Source organism: Corapipo altera, unplaced genomic scaffold (assembly GCF_003945725.1).
Source record: "Corapipo altera isolate COAL_440 unplaced genomic scaffold, ASM394572v1 113, whole genome shotgun sequence".
Classification (NCBI taxonomy): Eukaryota; Metazoa; Chordata; class Aves; order Passeriformes; family Pipridae; genus Corapipo; species Corapipo altera.
In genome coordinates this window covers 11,146,275-11,162,620 of record NW_020884895.1, presented here as the reverse complement: position 1 = coordinate 11,162,620, position 16,346 = coordinate 11,146,275, and the positions used below count along the sequence as shown (strand labels likewise).

Sequence of the window (16,346 nt, the reverse complement as noted above, 5' to 3'; positions counted from 1 at the left end):
CCAGGGATCAGTTTGTGTTCCCAGCCTGGGGGCTGGGCACGACCCTTCCCAAACAACCCCCGATTGTGCCCAGCTCTCTGCTCCTGAAGGACACCCTTGTTCCAGCAGGAAGCAGGGTGTGGCCAAGGGAGTTATTCCCAGCCTGTGGGCTGCTCTGTGCCCCTTCAATCCCAAAGACCTCTCAGATAAAACCAGCTGGATTTGGGTATGGCTTGTTCTAACTCAGGCACTGGAGGAGGGAGTAGTTGCTGCGTGTTGGGTGTAGGTTTGCTCGTGAATTCAAGGTGACCTGAGGAGTAAAGCAGTAGGTTGGCCAAGGGAAGGGGTGCAGCCTCTCCACACATTTGGGAGGCAGCACTGCAGGACTCTCCAGCAGCTCCCAAAAGGATGTTATACCATCACCCTACAGTCTCCTGTGTGTAACACAGTGAGAAAAACTGGCAGTAGGAGACACAAGGCAAGTGAAAATGTCTCCAAGTCTCTGTGTTGCAATCACAGCCATACACTCAGAGTAAGTCTATTATTGGTGTTTCAAATGTTGGTAAGTATTTCTATCACTTTCAGAAGAGTCGTAGCATAATTGTTTAAGAAATAAAGATGTTCCCAGGGCTGGAGCCCCTCTGGAACCAGGCTGGGAGAGCTGGGGGTGTTGACCTGGAGAAGAGAAGGCTCCAGGGAGACCTGAGAGCCCCTTGCAGGGCCTAAAGGGGCTCCAGGAGAGCTGGAGAGGGACTGGGGACAGGGGATGGAGGGACGGGACACGGGGAATGGCTTCCCACTGCATTATGCATATATATATGCAATGCATAACCAGAGAGCAGGGTTAGATGAGATATTGGGAAGGAATTCCTGGCTGTGAGGGTGAGGAGGCCCTGGCGCAGGTTGCCCAGAGAAGCTGTGGCTGCCCCACCCCTGGAAGTGTCTAAGACCAGGTTGGATGGGGTTTGGAGCAATCTGGGCTAGTGGAAGGTGTCCCTGCCCATGGCAGGGGTGGGACTGGATGGACTTTGAGGTTCCTCCCAACCCAGACCATTCCATGATTCTGTGAATACCGAAGTCCCGCGGTCAAAAAACAGGTGTCATATTTTTAGTGGAGAAGATAAATTTGACAACAGCTTTTACAATTTCTTTTTTCCTCCTCAGAAATACCCAAATTGAATCAAAGATTGGCAAAATCCCAGAGGGAGAACGAGTGTCTGCAGGAGAAGGTCAAACACCTGACAGGGGTGGCCGACACGGTTGAGCTGAAAACCCAACAGCTCCAAACTTCCCTTCAGCAAGGGAACGAGCTCCAGAGCAGGTGCCGTGAACTGCAGAAGGAGACATTGGGTAAGAGAATTTTGACATTTCTAGCAAAATTCCAAGGGGAAAAAACGCCAAAAAAAAAAGGTCTTTAAAAGCACTGAAGTTGTGGCTGTTACTGTGAAAAGACTGAACAGGACTGAGCAGGACTTTTGGCTCTCAGGACTGAACAGCAGCCAAGCCAGGCTCCTTTAGAGTCATTAAACAGGAGACTCTCTAATGATTTGCCCTTGATTGTGTGTCCTCTTGAAAACTGCGAGAACAGTGACAGCACTTGAAATTATAATAATATAAATTCTACTATCTTGGGAGCTCTGTAGAGACAATAACTCGTTATAAAAAGATGATTTATATTGGTATCTCCTGAGTCATTTTCTCTTGCATTCACAGCACTGGCTCAGGGATATTTTAAGACCTTGGAAACACATCTAGAGGTTGTGCTGTTCTGGGCACAGCTCTGAGTCATCAGACTGGCACAGCAGTTCCCAGCCTGCCTTATGCTCAGTGTGTGGGGTCAGGTTTAAAGCAGGGGGTCTCAGGGATGGGCACCATGGAGGAGTTTTGCTGCTCCTTCAGTGCCTGTGAAGATCCCAGATATGAGACTGCAGGGACCATCCATCCAGCCAGGGAAGTGCAGCTTCCTGGGGAAGCGACAGCAGGTGCAGAGGGGAATCAGAAGAGCCTTTCCCTGCTCCCCACTGGCCCAGCCCCAGGTGACTCAGGATCACAGGGGGTTTGTGGGGTTGGGTTCCTCAGCAGAGCAGCAGCTCCCGAGTCCTTCCCGGGACTTCAGTTCCAGTTTCTATTCTCCTGCTTCCAGAGAATCCTGGGAGGGGAGGGCACAGACTGTGCTTTTGATGGTGTGTCATCACCAGAGCTCAGCCAGCTCTACCAAAAGTGAAGCTGATGGAAGTCCCCCCTGTAAGTGCTTCACTCTGGCCCCCCAAATCCTGGATTTATATCCATGTCATCACCACTGGAGGAATTTGTTCTACAGTTTAGTCTCTGCATTTCCCTGGAAGTGTCCAAGGCCGGGTTGGACGGGGCTTGGAGCAACCTGGGACAGTGGAAGGTGTCCCTGCCCATGGCAGGGGGTGGAACTGGATGAGCTTTAAGGTCCCTTCCAAAATTGCTCCTTTCATCCAGGCTCCTCCTCCCAGTTAACCTGGGGAGGGAGTTTGGGATCCACACATTTGGGATCCATCTCTCACCAGTTCTGCTGCTCTGGGAATTCAGTGTTAATATGAACAACTAGAGAGTTATGGTTTTGAGGAGAAAAAACCATGGGATTTATTGAACTAAATTCCCATTTTTCACTTTCATGTGACATAATTGGAAGGGAAAGCTCTTGAAATCAACCTGAAAGGTTAGAATATTCTGAAAAAGCTTTATCCATGCTCTCTTATTTGTTAATTTTCACTGCTGGCATTGATGTGAGACCTAACCAAGACCTACCGTCTCTGGGGTTGTCTTTTTTTTTATCCCTCTCCACTTCAAAGGAATATTTTGGAAGCTGCTTGTTTATGTTTATAAAGAGAATTGAAAATTTGCAGTGAAACTTGAGATAGTGGGCATTTTATGGAGAAAACACAGCTAAAACATCACAAATGGAATTCATACAGAGTATTAGGACTCTGCAAGATCTTAATGAACAGTAAAAAGCTCAGCTAAATTGGTTGATGCTGAGGCATATATGAGGCATTTTTAAATGTATTAGTAAAAATGTAGCAGTTACCTGATAATAAATCAGTTATTAAGGAGCAGTAAGAGGTTTGATGTGGATATCCAGAAGATTTCAAGGCAGGAAAACTGCTGGCTCAGGCGTTTTGATTCTACCCTTCCTGAGTGGGTCATTAAAACACAAATCCATGAGGATTTGAAGGGGTCTGGCCTAGGGAACGCATTGCTGGATTTGGGTAATAAACCCAGTTAATGCACTGCTGATAAAAATGTTCTCTTTGAAATATAAAACATGATTTTCTCCATAAACAAGCATTAAATATGAGTTTGCCAATGTATTAAAATAAATTAGTGGGAACAAACAACAGTCTTGGTGGAAATGAGCTCCAGGGAGTGGAATTGTGCTGTCCAAAGTCAGGGTGTAGGAACTCAGCTGGATCCAGTGTCCGTGGGTTTGGGGGAGCTTGGTTTGATGGTTTATTTTGCTTTTTTTTTCCTCCCCCAAACTACTCTAACATCCCTCTTTGGTACTGAAATAGTTCAATGCTCCAGGGAAAAAACCCCAAACCACCAGGATTTGTGATTTCCATTTTTTTTAAGGATTCTCCTTTCAACAGCCAATATTTTGAAGATTCTTCTCTTGCTCATTTATCATAGAATTGTAGATTATTGACTATTTCCTGTGATAGCAGGCATTTGCAAGAGCAGAAACTGAGCAGTAGTTTCAACTGTTGTTTCTTTGTGCTCGTGCTTGTTGTGACTTCCTGAAAATTCCCTTTGTGGGGGATTTGTGGGTTCAGTTTGTTGGTGTCACAGTCCTTTCCAGCCTCTCAGAGCATCACCCGGTGAGTGGGAGAGGGCAGGTCTTGACAAATGCTCAGCACAGGGTAAGGTCTGGTGAATGATTGTCTAATCAAAGACTCACAGAACTAAAAATCAATAATTGGGATGGTGTCTGTGTATCTTTAGGGCTGGGAGCAGCAGAGCTTCAACAGCACGTGCTCCTCAAAGAGAGGAGCTGATCCTTGTGCTTTCGTTTCATTACCAGCCAGATCCTTTCCTCCACTTAATCACAGATAAAGAATCGTTTTTCTTCCCAGAGGCCTTGTGGTTTTTCTCTAACTCATTTATAGTTTCAGGCTTTACCCCTTTATGGGCTGAAATTGCTGGTGATGCATATGAAATGTGAATTTTCAATCTTTTGCTGCTCGTGCTCCATGGGCTACTTCAGTTCCTAAATATAAACTTAGTGGTCTGCTGACATAATGAGAGATGATGGAAACTTGCAGGCAGCTGGAGGAGGGACTGGAACTTGGATTGGGAATGTTAGTACTGCTCATGGAAAGAAGGAGCAGTGTTTTCATCCCGGTGAAGTGCCTTTAATGCCACTTTAAAGACCACTTTGAAGAGCTTTGAAAATCCAAAGGGGGAATAGTTTCCTGCAGTTTTAGGTAGGCTGCAGTTCAAACAGCCACTTTTCATGCTACAAGTGCTGTTGAAATATATTTTTTATGAATTCCAGCTGCGGTAGGAAGAGTTGGAAGGGGGAGAGCCCGGGAATGCAGGGCTGGTGCTGGAGCAGAGTATGACTAGGCAATGGCTCATTAGTGCTTTTCAACAGCCTCACAGTGGAAAAGGAAGCAGATGAATAGGATGGAAAATGGCACCCAAGTTCCCTTCAGGGAGGGATTGGGATGAGGCTCTGTTTGAGTTCGACTTACTCACAGAAGGGCCTCACTTTGCTTCTGGAGGAAAAGCAGGAATCCACGTTCTCCTTGTGGCCACAGGCTGGGAGACCTGGGAATATTCAGCCTGGAGAAGAGAAGGCTCCAGGGAGACTTTAAAGCCCCTTCCAGTGCCTAAAGGGGCTCCAAGAAAGCTGGAGAGGGACTGATTGCAGGGCTGGGAGACCCTCCAGCCTTGAGTCTGAACAAAACCACAGGTCTGGCTTTGGCAGAGATTCTGCTCTGGGCTGAAGGGTGAGCTTTGCCACCTCAGAGGTCCATGAAGCTGTGCCTGAACTGCGAAGAGAATTGCATAAAGCTTGATAAAATAAAAAATACTGTAGTCTGGGATTCTTCTGGCACTGCTAGTTTGCTGGCAGTGCCCTGAGTTTGTGGTGAGCAGGATGAGGGCACACGTGGAGCCCACGCAGCCCTTGTGCTTCCCAGTGGGAGCGTGGCCGGGGCTGCCCTGGTGGCACAGTGACTGTGGGATGAGTCAGAGCTTGTCCTGTGTACACCAAACCAGCTGCCTGATTTTCCCCAAACCACGCTGAAATGAAGGGAAAACGAAACCAACCCCTCCCTGAGCCGTTCTCTGTGTGATGCAGAGATGTGGGGAAGGAGCAGCTCCTCTTGTCTGCACTGCCCAGCCAGGCAGCGAGGAGCAGGCTGGGTTTCTCACCTTGAAAACACGTGGGCTCTGTAGACATGCATTTATTTTTGGTAGGCACAGTCATTTTAGACCAGAGACTCACTGACATGGAACAGGTTCCACCCTGACTGCCAGGACCTGCTGTGCTGGGCTTCTGTCCCTGGGCTGCTGCCCAGGAGGGTCTTAGGTGCTGGTGGGGGTCTACACATCCTCAGTGCCAAATCCAGGGTCCCCAGCACAGGAAGGACATGGAACTGTTGGAGCAAGTCCAGAGGAGGGTCACCAAGTTGATTAGAGAGGTGGAGCACCTCTGCTGTGAGGAAAGGCTGGGAGGGTTGGGATTGTTCAGCCTGGAGAAGTTTCGGGGTGACTTAGTTGTGGCCTTGCAATGCCTGAGGGGGCTACAGCAAAGATGGAGAGAGACTGTTTATAAGGCATGGAGTGACAGGACAAGGGGGAATGGCTTCAAACTGCCAGAGGACAGGGTTAGATGGGATATTGGGAAGGAATTCTTGGCTGTGAGGGTGGCCCTGGCACAGGTTGCCCAGAGAAGCTGTGGCTGCCCCTGGATCCCTGGAATTGTCCAAGGCCAGGCTGGACGGGGCTTGGAACAACCTGGGCTAGTGGAAGGTGTCCCTGCCCATGGCAGGGGTGGGACTGGATGGGCTTCAAGGCCCCTTCCCACCTAAAGCATTCTGGGATTCTGTGAGGATTCTCTGATCTATCTGAGCTGTGCACATGAACCTCCCTAGAAAGTCTTAAGTACAGACAAATAGTTCCCCTTTCCTTACATGTGTATAAACCACTGAGCTTTTAGTTAGATGAGACCAAGATTGTCAGAAATTATCTTGAGTTTTTTTGTAGGTTTTGCAGGAAAAGTAGATAATTACGCAGCTCTATCATGCATGCTTCTGATCTGATCTCCCTGAGAATCTGTTAGGAATTAACTGGGCAGTTGATGGCTTCCAGAGTGGCTGCTTACTGCTTATTTGTTTTTATTTTTCACTGAAAACTCTACCAGTTGTTGCTATTTCCCACCAGAATCTGGAACCTGTGCCCTTGGATGCAAACTGGGTGGCTGAATTCCTGAAAGCCAGTTCTGGGCAGGCTCCGTGCTGGGTGTTTTGAGGCTGCACTGATGGGAATTCACCCAAGGAAGAGGAAACAGCTTTGGTTCTGTTTCTTTGGTTCTTCCTGTCTCTGTGCACGTTCTGTGCTGTGTCCCCTCGGTCTCTGTCACAGCAGAGTCCCACCGAAAGGTTACTGCAAGGTTAATGGCTATGGTGAGATCCTTTCTGAGTCAGAAATAACTAAAATTAAACACCAATGATACCGAGATGGTTTTGGACTGAAGGTTTTTGAGATGTGGTTCTTCTTCAAGCTTTAAAGCGAGTATCAGTCTTACAGAGCCTCGATGCTTTCCGTTGGGTTTGCATGTTTTGCAATGCGCTTTATTTTCATTACCAGAGAACATTTTTACATAGTCATTTGAATATATTTTTCTCTATTCAGCAAGTTTTCAGCATAAGTTTTCATTTGTATTACCACTCTGCTTATTAGTTTCCTCATTTCACCATGTTTTTCATTGAAATCTCTATTATTTAGTCTCTGTGGGTGTGGGTCTGATTCCCCAGACTTTCTACTCTCCTGGTGACTTTGGTGGGAATTCTCCCTAGAGAAAACTTGCAGAAACCATCTGTGTAATTAAATCCATCTACTCCCTCATGAAAAACTCCTGTGCCTGCTCAGTGAATGTGAAAACTTCTGAAAACAGATTGAGTGAAAGAAGAAACAGCACTGGAAGGGACCACCCAAAGCACTAGAACCAAAATAAGCATCATCCCTCTCCTTTTCCTTTATCCCAGAACTTGTGTCCATATTCCCACATGGAGGAAGAGGAAAAAATGCCACAGTTATTAATGATTGCCAGAGATCTTCTGTAATACCATTTTTAAAAATTGTCAGATGTTTGGGCAAACCTTCTCCTCAGCAGCCTGTGAGGAGGTCAGAGGCTCTGCTCTCTCTGCTCTCCAGCTACAGTGATCTGGGCTAAATCTGTCCTCCCAAAGTCACGTTTCTGCTCTGGGGGTGAGGTTTTTCCCAGTGCTCTGCCTCACATCTGCTTGGCAGCTGAAGCCAAAGTTTCCCCTTTTTCCGTGGAATTCCGAGCCGTTGGCTCCACAAAGCAGTGTCAGGATGGATGACAGGAAATGAAAGTTGGGTTCTTTGGCCTTGGAGGAGGGTGCAGGGCAATCCATTGCTGAGGGAGGCCCAGGGGGAGGAAGCAGAAGGGGCTGCAGGTGGTCTGGTGTGTCCTGTGTGTGCGTGGCCACGACGTCCCGCTCAGAGAGAGGGGAGGATACCACCAACCATCCCAACTTGGGCCAGGCTCTGCTGGGCAGGGTTGGATGGCAGAGGGGCTGCAGGGCTTTGGTGACAAAGGGGAGTTTCTCAGGGAAGCCTTAAAAACAGCTGAGAGGAAGTTTTGGCCAGAGTCACACAAACAAGGGGTTTAACAGTGACCGGGGATTTATCTCAGCGGGTTCAACACAGGATGGATGTTCTGTGGTTCATTCCCAGGGAACTGAGGGAAAACATGGTTGGCTTTCCAGGCACAGAACTGAAATAGGGAGGGGGTAGTGAAGGATTAGAAACTGCTGGTTGCCAGGGGTTTTGAGGAGCAGCTGAGCTGCTCTCACCACTTGCTGTGGTAACACAAGACAATCACCGAGCACGGCTGACCTCAGCCCACCTTCCACTGATTTCATGGAACCAAAGCACCCAAGGACTTGGTATCACAGGTGTGTTATGCAAAAATATGGTTCATTTGTTTTGGCATCGGTGGCAGGTGGGGTAGAAGGTGCTTCTATAAATAACTTCCATGATTTTTTGCAAGAGCTTAGTCAAGGCCAAGGAAATTTGAACTTTCTCTTCCAAAAGCTCTTTCTGAAGGCTGATAGTTTGGGGATGGATCTGACAGCTCCTGTATGAGGTGGGACTGGGAATCCACGGGTCTGAGGTGGAAACAAACCACAGTGTGGACAAAGGTGAATTATTTTAGAATAACTGGAGACACAAACCACATGTTTTTGCTTTCAGATTTAACAAATCAAGTGGAGACAACTGGGCTGCAGCTGCAGAAGGTGACGGCCGAGCTGGACCACTACAAGAAGCTGTTAATGTAAGGTTCCCATCCCTGGATCCTTCCCCACTGCACAGAAAGAGGCACCAAACCACTGCTGTCCAACAAGTGCTGCTTGTCACGGTGATCTGAGAAGGTTTTGACCAGCAGAGGAAATATTTTTTCCTCATGTTATGATTTCTAAGCAGTAGTGTTTTTACAAGGAAATGTAGTAACAGGACTAGGGGGAATGGCTTCCCAGTGCCAAAGGGCAGGGTTAGATGGGATATTGGGAAGGAGTTCTTGGCTGTGAGGGTGGGGAGGCCCTGGCACAGGGTACCCAGAGAAGCTGTGGCTGCCCCTGGATCCCTGGAAGTGTCCAAGGCCAGGTTGGAGCAATCTGGGCTAGTGGAAGGTGTCCCCGCCCGTGGCAGGGAGTGGAACTGGGTGGGCTTTAATGTCTCTTCCAACCCAAACCAGGCTGGGATTCTGGGATTTTACACTGTAGGTTTGGGATAAAAGGTTTTTATTGCCATAAAACAAATCACAAAGTGTAGTATTTAATCAGTGGCTCCGATTTCTTTCTTTATCTGCCCCCCAAGTGTGAGTTTGCTGTTACTGCCCCACACCCCATGTCCTGCCCCGCTGGAATTTCACTGTGTCATGCCTGTGTTTTAATGAAGAATGAGCAAAACCTAAATTAATAGAGCAAAAAAAGACTGTCATCAAAAATAGACTGTCATCAACAATAGAATGTCACCAACAATGGAATGTCATCTACAATAGAATGTCACCCACAACAGACTGTCACCAGCTCCTTGTCAGAGCCAACTGCAGCAGGTGCCTGGAAAGAGAAGCTCACAGAGCTCCATCTCACAGTCCCAGTTCAGATATTTAGCTCAAGAGTGAGGAACTGGTTCTACCAATGTCAAGACCAGCTGTCATTCCTCTTTTCCCATGTTTTCCTGAAATTTAAATAGGGTTCAGGCTGTTCTGCTCTGGACTTTCTGGTTTCAGTTCCTGTGTTCAGGGGTCTGACCACAGCCGAGTGGCAAATATTTGGAATGCTTAGCAACAACCTATTTTAGTGATAATGTAAGGATTGAGTGTGGAAAAAAGATGTCATGGACATGGTTAAATAAACAGGGAGGGCTTTCCAAATGTAATATTAAAATTTCAATGCAATATGGGCACAGTTTCATAAAATAACATATTCTATATCTGTTTAAATGTAAATATGAAGCTTAACCATGGTTATTAATTGGTGAAACGATGACATAATGACACGAAACCTGAAAAGTTTCCAGCCCTTTCACCTACAAAGATTGCTATTTGTTCAATTTTATTAATTTTTTCCTCAAAACTTTCATCCTTGTTTGCAACATTTGTGATCCTGCTCAGGCTGAGATGACAATGGAAGTGGAACTTCCAATTAAGACAAATCTTACCTGGAGCTGAAAGAATTTCTATTTGTGGCCTTTTGACTGAAACAGAAAATGCAAGTTGGATAATACACCCAGAAGTGATGTCCAGGTTGTGCAGGAGCAAAGGCTCATTTCTTTGGATAACACACTTTTTGGAATTTTTTTTAGGATGAAATCAACAGAACTTGAAGTCTGTCAAAATGAACTGAAAAAGATGAAATACGAAAACGGAATTTCTGAGTCAAGGTAAATGCTGAAATGATATTTCATAATACCTTTTTCTGAACAGGAGAGCAAAAATGGTATGATTTTAAAGCAATTTTATGCAATATTTTTTCCTATTTTTCTGTGAAGTCATCAGATTTAACTTCATAACAAATACATTGGGGATTTGTTGTCTAACATTTAATTTTCCAGGTACAAATTATTTCTGTTTGTAACCAAGAATACAGTCACTCCAATGCTGATACTTTCTTATTTCATCTGCAGGCTCACCAAAGAGCTCAAGGAAAAGGAGGAATCCCTTCTAATTTGCCAACAAGTCTGCAAACATTTACAGGAGGAAGTGGCTGAGAAGGAGAGGAAAGAAGAAGACCTGAAAAGAAGAACTGGGCGATCAGAGAGTGAACTGGAGACACTGAAAACTCTGCTGAGCCAAACAGAGGAGGAGGTGGTGATGCTGAAACAGGAGAGGTAATGGGAGCTGGGCTGAAGTGGTCCTGAAAATTCCTGACAGTTTGGAATTCATCAATTCATCGGATTGGTTTTTTAATTATTGAAAGAGAAACAAAACTTGAATGGGGAAAAAAAAAAGAAAAGAAAAAATCCTATTAAAAAAAAATAGGAGGGGAAAAGCCCTGCTTGGCTCTCCAAGGCTTCAGCTCGAGCTTAATCAAACCCCTGGACACCCCTCTGGGGCAGCTGTTCCAGAGGCACAGGGAATATTCTTTACATTTATCTTTAAATACAAAACCCTCTTGGCGCCTCTTGGCATTTTTAAATGGTCACAACAAGCCCGTGGTTGTCAGGAATGAAACTGGGTATGTAGATTATGGTCAGGGTAATTAAAAAGTATGGATTTAGGTTGATAAGGCTAAAGCAAAGGCACTCAAAGGAGATGCCATTCCAGGGAAAATAACCCTCAGAAGCTCAGTGCTTTATTTTCCACATCTGACAAGTAATTCCAGGGAAAAAGGCAGCTTTGTTCATAGCTGAGAACCTTCAAAATCAGGCTGAACTGGTGGGAAGTTGCCCTTACACTTCACCAAGTACCAGATCATATCCAAGAGCCTGGAGTACTGGAATAGTTATGGCATTTTATGGTGTACAAGTTGCTAATAACATAAATTACAAGAATTTAAGCTCTCCAGGAGTTTTGCTTTACAAGGCATCACATAACAAACAGTAACTTAACAGCAGAAAGCACTCAGTGGTTTTAATTCCAAACACCCCACAATTTTTTAATCAATGATAGCAGTTGTTCTGAGTTCACTAAGTGCTATTTCTGGTTTGAATAGTGAAAGTTTTTCTGTGTTCTTCAAAATTTGACTTGAGAAATACTGAAGAAATATTAAGATCTTGTTTGAGGTGGAAGGAAGATGAGCTGCAACATTTTCTGTGAGACATGGAATTGATGGAGCGAGTGGTGGCACTGTGGGAATGCTGAGGAGTGATCCCACTGTGCCTCTGGGCAGGATTCCTGGGGGTTATTGCGCAGAGTGCTGGGCAAAAGGGAGAGGAATCGCACCCCTGGGGGTGGAGCTCATCCTCACATCCAGTTGTTGTGGTTTCCAGGGAGCTGATGGTGGTTTCCCACCAGACCAGGACGGAGCAGCTGCAGGAAGCGCTGAGGCAGAAGATGAGGAGTGAGGAGACCTGGAGGGAGAAGGTAACCCTGGATGGGCCCCTGGCACCCTCTGCCTCTGGCTTTATTTGGGGTTTTTTCAGTTGTCACAGTGAGCACAGTGAGGCAGGGACTGATCTCCTCAAGTGCCAAGTCTCCTGAAATCGTGGAATCATGGAATCATGGAATGGTCTGGGTTGGAAGGGACTCAGCCAAAAATCAGTTGATTTCTGTCAGGAACACACGAGTCTTTGTTGCCCATAAACTCTGAATTTGCTGGTTCCTCAGACCCATAAATTAACAGGAAATTTGTTTTGGGGGACCTCCTATTTCCAAAACCACATTTGATGTATTTTGAAGTTCATAGAATCATAAAATCATGGACTGGTTTGGGTTGGAGGGACTTTAAAGCCCATCCAGTTCCACCCCCTGCCATGGGCAGGGACACTTTCCACTATCCCAGGTTGCTCCAAGCCCTGTCCAGCCTGGCCTTGGACACTTCCAGGGATCCAGGGGCAGCCACAACTTGTCAACAATATCCTTTTTACAAGGAGTTTTCCTGCCAGTCTCCTCCAGTGGGATTTGGGAAGCTGTTTACCATAAACAACTGCCACTGTGTGAACTGTGTTCTCATCTGCAGCTTCTGCCACGAGCTGCCAAAAAACCCCAAACTGAACACAGGAAATTAAAAAATATATATATTTATATGTGAAGGAAAATTTAAAAGCAGAGTTGAACAATAATTCTGACTTGTCAGATTTAATCCTGACATAATTGGTGACTGAAATGACTGTATTTTTTGCTTCAGTGGGTGATAAGTGTCTGAAAGCTTAACTGAGTCTCTGGGAGATCTGGGGACTGGTAGCAATTAAGATCAGTTCCATCCCTTTGGAAACATCTTCACCTCCGTGTCACAGGGTGTAATTTGGGAAGGAGATCACACTGGCTCCATAATCACAGAGTGTTGTTCAGCCTGACATGGGAACCAGATAAAGATTGGTGGGAGGCAGAGGGAGCAATTACAGCTTTGGGATCATTAAAATGCAGCACAGGGAAGGGCTCCAAAAATGTGCTCAGCAACCAAAAAATCGACAACGTGATAAAGGGACAATGGTTGGTTTGGGTCACTGTGCCATTGGGAGCAGCAGATAAACCAGGAATTGTTTTCATTTATTGTTATTATCATTAATATAGTAATAATACTAATATATTATATCACTAAAGTAATAACAATAACAAGAAGAAGGAGGAGAAGGAGAAGAAGAGGAAGAAGAAAGTCTACTTGGAGGATCTTAAAAATATACCAATTTTAATCTAAACCTTAGTGGGGGATTTGTACCCATTCCACCCCATAATTGCATCTCTTTTGATTTTAAAAAATAATGAAAATATTTCCTGTTTATCTTTTCCCTCCAGAGAAAAGAGTTTAGGGAGATCTGTTGTACTTTTGCTCATAATTAGTGTGTGAAATTAAGATAATTGTCATTAAGCTCATTCTGGGCTTTTCTTCTCTTAATAATTTGAATAATTGGGTTGGAGTTCTGCACTTGATGTGCCTCTCAGCCTGGTGCAATTAAATCCATTAGAACCCAGCCTACACAAATACAACATTAACATCCTGGGTCAGGAAAAGCATTTTCCTAAATACAGCCTTCAGTGTTTCCTCCAGAATCCAGGCTCTTCTATTCAGGAAATGATGGCTGAACTTTCAGGTTTGAGTTTCTGATGTTAATTATTTGAGATGCTTTAAGGACTGGGATGCTTTACCCAGAATTTGGAACTCGTTCACTTTGGGTTCTCCATTTTTTGAGCCTCGACTGGGCAATGACCCATTGGCACAGCACAGGTGTCTGAGAGGTTCGGGGGGGGTTCCTCTGATGCTCCTTTCCCTGGATTTCTGGTGTTTCCAAGCTTTAAAGTCCCTCCTGACCCAACCCATTCCGTGGCTTTGTGGCTGTGTCATTTTGCTGCCTTTGGAACTGGTGCCGACAGAGTTTCACCTCCAGAGCAAACCCTTCCAGCAGGATCATCTGGCTCAGGACCCAGCCAAGGGTTTTGTAATTCAGTGTGTTCATGGTGATGTAGTGTGAGGTCCAGCTGCCTAAATTTAGGGATCCAGAGCTGCTGGAGACTCCTGGGCTGTGACTCTGTGAACTCTGGAGCAGGAGCGTTCCCTGGCTGGGCTCCAGTGGGTCAGAAGTGTTTGTTCAGTGCCCAGAATCTCAGGCTGCCAAATTCCCCATCACTTCCTTTAAGGCCCCGTGGAAAGGGAATATGTTTGAAGTTGGGCTGCTCTGTGTGACTGAAATCCTGTCGTTCCCCAGCTGGAAATGGATCTGGCCAAAGGAGAGGCTCGGCAGAAAGAGGCAATTCTGAAAGTCAAGGAGGAGGCCAGGGTGGAACTGGACTTGGAGAGGCAGAAACAGCAGGAGCTGATCACAAAGTACCAGCGAGACCACGAGGAGCTGCAGAAGAAGGTGTGGAATGCTCAGGAGAGAACTCCTGTGGCAGCAGATCAGATAAAACTGTTGAAAACGGGAATGGGAAGGAATAAAACCCCCTTTATGTGTCATCCTCTGTCTCGATGATACAGTGTTTTTCCCCAGTCTTAATATAGGACCTATATTTAATTTTTTTTTTAAATGGAACAGGCAAAAAATAACTATTCCAGTTCAAGTGAAATGGTGTGGAAGTTCTTTGTTGTCGTATTTTCTCTTCCCATCTGTGTCCCTGGATTTCAATTTTCAATCTGACATCATCATTTTGCAAAACCTTGGGACTGTTTCAGACTATGATGAGTTCCCACAAACCCATCCATGTGGTTTTTTCCCTTCCCAAAGGGCCAGTTCCCACCTTCTGGGCTCTGCTGGAGGTGGCACCAGGTGGGGTTGGCCATTCCCAGCTCCCCAGAGCTCCAGATTCTTGAATTTTATGTAGAAATTGAACAATTTTACCAATAACCTTCTCAAAGGATTTGGCACGATTCTTGAGAAATCTGATGAAAAAGGAATTTGATGAAATTACACTGTTATTTAAAAGTTATGACATTGCACAGTGCTTTAGAGATGAAAAGAACACTTTGCCTTTGTTCACTTGACAAATATTTGGTTGTGATTTTAAGACCCTGAAGAAACACTGATTTGAAATTTTCCCATTTTTACCTCAATTTCTCTGTTTGGTCTTGAACATACTAATTAATCTCTCTGTTCTGAGTGTTGTTTAATTACAGCTCTCTGACACCCTCTGAGGGCATTCTGTAAATTCAAAGCATTTTTTTCTCTCTGAGGACATGTGTGTTTGAATTTGTTGGTTTTTTTTCCTCAAGTCAACATTTGTCTGATATTAATTCTCTCTGTACAAAAATACTGACTGTAGATGAATGCAGTTTTTGTCTGATCTCATGCAGATACCAGGTTTAATATCCAGTGCCACCAAGAGCTTAAGGATGGAGACAGAAATCCTTGAGAAGAAGCTCCAGGATGCCCAGATGAAACTTGCAGAGAAAGATGGAGACAAGGAGAAAGAAATTCAGAGCCTTAAAAGACTGATCAGTGAACTTGAATTTCAGCTGACGATGGAAAAGAACAACAATGAATCATTTCTGGATAAACTGAGGAAAGAAATGAAGCACAAGTCAGATGAACTGGAAAAATTAACCCAGGAGAGGACACAGCTGATTCACAGCTTGAGTCAAGTCCAGGAGGAGGTAGGAACATGACCCAGGAAATGCCTGGCTATTTTTACTTGGAGACATGTGATTTCTAACATCATTCAAAGTATCTGTTTTTCAGACCAGAAAACCCATTGAAATGCAAAGATTCCTAGACCAAGATCATGATAATTTCATAAATACAGTAGATTACTAAATACAGGAAGTTTTAATTCAGCAAACACTTAAACTCAGGGTTTATTGTGTTTTATTGAACAATATTTATATTTTTCAAGTCCTGCAGGACATTTCTTTCTCAGCCTGTAGCCTCAGTTATGCTACACAAACATGAGTGAACAACAAAGAATTCCCCATGTTTTTGGAGTGGAAGTCATGGACATTTCTCACTTCCCACTCTTTGAACTGTGTCCCAGCTCCCCCCAGCCCAGCCACGTTCCCTGACACAGGAATGCATGGAAATGACCCCACTGCAAAGAGAAGCTGGAGTGATGGATATTCTGACCTCAAGCATTTGCTGAATGCTTGGAATAGAATGGGAAGGGAGGAGAGAGCTGTGCTGCTCCATGAGAAATGTGCAGTCAGGGACTGCAGATAAGATTAGGCTGGAATGTCCAAAGCAATTCAGTGGCAGAAAAAAATGGGGAAATAGCGAAAATTAAACTCTTCAAAATGAATTAGGGCCGGGGTTGGTATTTATGTCTTCCTTGGAAAAGGTTCAGGAACAGTGTGGATGAATTGGAGGGATGTTGGCAGTGGGTCTGTCAGTCCTGCCCTGTCCTGGGATGGGGACATGGATCAGGGGTGGCCTTGGCAGAGTGGTTGGACTCGATGGCCTTTCCATGATTCCACACAGCTCGTGCCCTTCCATGAGGAGGGTTATGTAGGAAAGGGTCAGAAGGAGGTCGTGCAGTGACACTGAACCTTCCCAGG

The 16,346-nt window shown here is 45.3% G+C and overlaps 1 protein-coding gene across 1 annotated transcript in view; it reads left to right on the top strand.

Moving 5' to 3' along the window:
• Positions 1–16,346, top strand: part of LEKR1 (leucine, glutamate and lysine rich 1) — a 32,825-nt gene that overhangs the window by 15,818 nt on the left and 661 nt on the right. Inside the window, exons 5-11 of the mRNA XM_027647420.1 lie at positions 1,144–1,329; positions 8,458–8,539; positions 10,072–10,149; positions 10,393–10,596; positions 11,698–11,791; positions 14,071–14,223; positions 15,153–15,452. Coding sequence (XP_027503221.1) covers positions 1,144–1,329; positions 8,458–8,539; positions 10,072–10,149; positions 10,393–10,596; positions 11,698–11,791; positions 14,071–14,223; positions 15,153–15,452 — 1,097 coding nt within the window. The remainder of the gene's footprint in view (positions 1–1,143; positions 1,330–8,457; positions 8,540–10,071; positions 10,150–10,392; positions 10,597–11,697; positions 11,792–14,070; positions 14,224–15,152; positions 15,453–16,346) is intronic.